The 5,788-nt window shown below is 31.0% G+C and overlaps 1 protein-coding gene across 1 annotated transcript; it reads left to right on the top strand.

The window, feature by feature from the left end:
* Window positions 1-1,880: 1,880 nt before the first annotated feature.
* Window positions 1,881-4,728, top strand: LOC133795047 (uncharacterized). The gene is made up of 6 exons (XM_062232500.1): window positions 1,881-1,890; window positions 1,979-2,226; window positions 2,482-2,542; window positions 2,645-3,246; window positions 3,370-3,550; window positions 3,641-4,728. The coding sequence occupies exons 1-6, from the start codon at window positions 1,881-1,883 to the stop codon at window positions 4,726-4,728; spliced, it is 2,190 nt and encodes a 729-aa protein (XP_062088484.1).
* The last annotated feature ends 1,060 nt before the right edge of the window (window positions 4,729-5,788 follow it).

The following is a 5,788-nucleotide window of genomic DNA, read 5'->3' on the forward strand; positions in this document are numbered from 1 at the left end:
TAAACTTCTATTTAAAACAGAATTATTATAAAACTCTGTTAAGTTTGACGGCTTTTAAGAGAATCTGACAACGTAAGGAATATGATGGTATTCTTCTATATAATCTTTTTAAGTACACGTGCATATTTCTGGACTGTTGAAAAAAAATTTGTTAACGTCATTAGAAAAAATCCCACAATTGATATTTTTATTTCAATTTTTAAACTTTTATTTAAAATAATAAAAATATTTATAGGCCTTGATTTTTTTATTTTATTTATTTTTTAATTTAAGAAAAACGTCAATTAACATTACTGAGTGTATAATCTGTTTCATCTAGATATTTTTAATTTTTTTTTTTTAAATATCTTTAATTTAACAGTACTCCTATATAAGAGTCAACTTATCAAATATAATTTATCTCTCTCGAAACTCTATCAATTGTGAGTACATTGACTACATTGTTAGGCTACCTTATCAAATATAATTTCTCTCTCTCCAAACTCTATCAATTGTGAGTACATTGACTACATTGTTAGGCTGGAGTTGAAAAGAGTACACGGTAAATATTTTTGTCACACAAAATCACATCTCAAATTCTTTATAATCATCCATTATTGATTTACTATACAATTTTCACATAAATAATTACATCTCAATTTACTATTCAATTTTTTCTTAAATAATTGCATCTCAAATTCTTTATAATTATAAGTCATTGATTCAGTAACTATTTTTTTCACAAACCAGGTGGTGGTCAATCTTCACAGCAAAATCCCAAGGTAAGTTGACACATAAAAATAATGCAAATTCAAATTGTTTAAACAAATTACTGTATTCACTTATCAATTACTCTATATCATAGATCATTGATTTACTAACCATTTTTTTTTTCTAAAATTAGGTGGTCATTCTAAGCAAAGTTACAAGGTAAATCGACAGTAAAAAAATAATGTAAATTAAAAATGTTACTCAATTCAATAATTAATTACTTTATGCATCTTATTCAAAATAAAATTTTATCTCAAATGAGGCAGTGAAATGCCATCTTATACAAATTCAATTATAAATTACCATATTCATCTTACAAAAATTTGGTTTTTTTCTCTAATCAGGTAGTTATTCACAAATCAGTGCAGTCAGTTCATATAAGATAAGGTTCAATAAATCACAAGGTATCTTCTTATACAAATTCAGTTATAATATATTATGCTATGTGAGTAAAAATATTTTAAATGTATATATACTAGATACAACTAACGTACAATATGCACATTTGCTTAGTTTTATTTATAATATTAAAAAATTTATTTATTTTTATTTAAGTTTATGTTTGTTCTAATTTTTAAATTTGAGAGTGATATCAAGAGATTATATATTATATGTTTAATGTAATATTAAATATTATACGTGGATTTTAAATTTAAATTTTTTGTTAGTTTTTAAAAAAAAAAATAATTTGTTACTAATTGACAGTATATTATATAATATGTATAATATGATATTATTCTAATAAGTGAGTTTAAGTTTAATTAAATTTTATTTAAGTTATCAAATGTATGATTTTATTATTTTTAAATAATTATCATTGTAAAATATCTTATTTTAATTTGTTTAATTATTTATTATTCTAAAAAATTTAACTTTATTATTATAATAATTTTACTTTCAGGATTACACTCATCTCTATTCACCTTCAATACTTTGAGTACTACCAGATTAGTATTAAAATATTAATTATTTATTATTACATAAATAAGTGGAAGTTGTTTGGAATATGAAAATTTAGTTAATTAGTATATTTGATTTATTTAATCTATACTATGATATGATACATTTGTTATTTTTTTCCTATAGAAATATATCTTGCAGTTGAAACATATACTACATGCATAGACATAATGGGAAATGGTAAGATTTCATTAATAATAGTTTAAAAAAATTAGAAACCTAAAAATAATTTATGAACTTTATATTTGAAATTTTTTCCTTTTTGAAGATCATGACAAACCACCTACAAGAAGAATTTCATATAAAGATTTTCCAGAAGAAAAAAATGAAGAAATTCGTAGAAAACAAAGAGAGAGATATGCTAAACAGAAAGCATTAAAAACCAATTCAATTCGTATAAATGATACTGAATCATCAAATAACGATGATTTGGACACATTTGATAGTGATCGTACGACAGTATTGATTACTCAACATTCAAATATTGGCGTTCAATATACGAACAATATTGAGCATGTTAGTCCTCTTCAAAGAGTATCAAAGAGACAATGAAATTCTCATACTCATACCGACATCAATGAAGAGGGATCGTCTCGTGGAGTCTTAATCTATCCCAATCTTGATGGAAACGGGCTAATTCATTCAGAGCCAAATTCATCTATAAATGTATTTATCGAACAAGTTTTCCTAAAATTATTTTTCTCGGTTGTCTAATTCAACCATCCTTCTATTTGTTTTTTTCTTAACATTTCAATTTTTTTTTATGAATAGGACCCATATGTTGTTCGACATGATCTAATCTATGAAACAAACATACCAATACCTTGTAGGGGTAAGGAATTAATATAAAATTAGTTAGTTTTTCAAAATTATTCATCAAAACAATATGGACAATTTCATTTTGTTTTCTAATTAGTCATTCTCATCAAAATAGGTCAATCGCATACGCGTTCTACTGGATTTAGACAATTGCTTAAAGTAGTGCCATCTGAACCATATTCACTCCCATTAGTGCCTAGTTGTCGACATTGTAAAGCAAAGAGATTCTGCCATGAAACAACTGGGTTTTGTTGTGCTGATGGAAAAATTTCTCTGGCCACAAATAATGTACCAAATGAGCTTTATGCGCTGTTTACATCCAACTGTAGTGAATCTCAACATTTCCGAACATACATTCGAACTTATAACAATAAGTTTGCGTTTACATCGTTCGGTGTTAATTTTGATAAAGAGCTATGTCGAAGAAATAGAGGAGTATATACTTTCAGAACCCAAGGACAAATATATCACTATATCAACGACTTGCTCCCTTCCAATAGTCATCCTTCTTATCTCCAATTGTATTTCTACGACACGGAGCATGAATTACAAAATCGAATTAATGATTCAGACATAATGGAGCCATCAATTGTAACCCAGCTCATCAGTATTCTTCACATCAATCCTTATTCTATTTTTTTTCGTTCACTTGGGGATCTCCCTGATTTGGAAAAACAAATCATTCATATAAAAACAGATGCTGGGCTTGATCAACGTGTATTCAATGCCCCTACATCCTCATAAGTTGCAGCGATATGGGTCGAAAATGATGACGGAGATCAACCAAGAGGACGTAATATTCTTGTGTATAACCATTATGGTGGAAGTCATAAAGTTCAGTATTACTTTGGGTGTTATGATCCACTACAATATCCGATATTATTTCCTTTCAGTGATATTGGTTGGCATCAAGGGATTCAAAGGCTTAGAGGAAGCAGATCAAAGTACAATGAAACAAACCCATCAATAAATCCTCAAGAATCAGCCACTGCAGACGAACTACTTGCAACAGAAGAGAGAGGTTAGACCATAGTATTAAATATTTACAAAAATACATTTAGTATATATACATTCATGTTAGTAACATTTCTTTCACATTCAACTTTTGTAGGATTAAACCAACAAAGAAAGTGCCCAATAGTTTCATGTCGCGAATATTATTGCTACAAGTTGCAAATAAGAGAAAATGTCAGATCAATTTTGCTGCTTTCTGGTCAATTATTGCAGCAATTTGTAGTCGATATGTATGTGAAGATCGAGACCTCAAGACTAGATTATTTTAGAGGCAAGCAACAACATATTCGATCAGAGTTATATCAAGGTATTGTTGATACAATTACGCTTGGGGAAACAAATCCTTCTAATGTTGGGAAACGAATTATACTCCCATCTTCTTTTATTGGAGGTCCAAGAGACATGAGAAAAAGATATATGGAAGCAATGGCTTTAGTTCAACGTTACGGCAAACCTGACATTTTCTTAACAATGACATGCAATCCAAATTGGCCAGAAATTACAAATGAACTAAGTCCACATGAGGAGAGTCAAAAGCGACCTGATTTGGTTGCTCGAGTGTTTCGTGCAAAATTGGAAGAATTAAAGGACCAGTTATTCAAAAGGCAAATATTTGGAAAAGTGTCAGCATATGTCTATGTTATTGAGCACCAAAAAAGGGGTCTTCCGCATGCCCACTTTTTAATTATCTTACAAAATGAGTGGAAACTCCATGCACCAGAATCTTTTGATGAGATCATATCAGCAGAGATACCTGATAAAAATACAAACATCCACCTCCATAACGCAGTTGTGAAGCACATGATGCATGGACCATGTGGAGTATTGAATCCATCAAATGTTTGCATGAAAGGAAATCGTGGATGCAAAAGTAATTATCCAAAGAATGATGCATCTGCAACAACTATTGGAAGCGATTGCTTCCCAATATATAGGCGTTCAAACAATGGAATGACTGTGAAGGTCCGAGGACAATATCTAGACAATCGTTGGGTTGTTCCATACAACCCGTATCTCCTTGCAATATTTGACTCTCACATTAATGTAGAGATTTGTTCTACAATAAAAGCAGTGAAATATCTTTACAAGTACATTTATAAAGGTCATGATCGTGTCGCTTTCAACTTGGTTTCTGAAACAAACAATCAACAAGTTGATGAAATCCAACAATTCCAGTCAGCCTGATGGATTGCTCCCCCAGAAGCAATGTGGAGAATATATGGATTTATTATTAATGAGATGTCCCCAGCAGTGTATAGTTTGCATTTACATCTGGAGGATCAACACCCGGTCACTTTCCAAGCAAACGACGATCTAATTAACATCCTCAATTTAGGCCGTTCTAGAAAAACTATGCTAACACAATTCTTTGCATTAAATCGAGTAGATGAAAATGCAAAGAAATTACTGTACAAACAAATTCCAGAATATTATGTTTGGAACCATCAACACAAAGAATGGACTCCTCGAAAAACGAAAACAACCATAGGTCGTATTGTTACAGCAAATCCATTTGAGGGTGAACGTTATTTCATGCGGATATTGCTAAACCATGTAAGGGGACCGCTGTCCTTTGAAGATCTTAGAACAGTCGAGGGCATTTTGGCCCCCACATTTCGTGAGGCAGCAACAATGCATGGTTTGTTATCAAGAAACAGTAGCTTAGAAGATTGTTTACATGAGGCATCTTTATATCAAATGCCATCCAGTTTGAGGCGATTGTTCGCAACAATATTGGTATATTGCAATCCAACCAATCCAAGAGACCTTTGGGAACGTTTTGAGGAAGATATGTCAATTGATTTCAAATCTTCAGAAGATTCTACATCGACTGCAAGATATCATGTATTAAGGTCAATTTCTTCTACAATTGAATCAATGGGGAAAAACATTAACTCTTACCATCTTCTTGATGAAGACATTTCTTTCGATGGAAATGAATTTCAATCTAGAGAAATCGATGATGAGTTGGGTGTTGAAATTCCAGAAGAAGATATTACATCTTCAAGATCACTTAATAGTGAGCAACAACAAGTGTATAATGTAGTGTTGGAAAAAGTTTTATCAAACCAAAATGCTGCATTCTTTGTAGATGGCCCAGGTGGGACAGGGAAAACATTCCTATACAGAGCACTTCTGGCAACAGTACGATCAAGAAACTTGGTAGCACTTGCAACTGCTTCATCGGGTGTGGCTGCATCTATACTTCCAGGAGGTCGAACAGCTCACTCTCGCTTTAAGCTTC

Source organism: Humulus lupulus, chromosome 8 (assembly GCF_963169125.1).
Source record: "Humulus lupulus chromosome 8, drHumLupu1.1, whole genome shotgun sequence".
Taxonomy (NCBI): domain Eukaryota; kingdom Viridiplantae; phylum Streptophyta; class Magnoliopsida; order Rosales; family Cannabaceae; genus Humulus; species Humulus lupulus.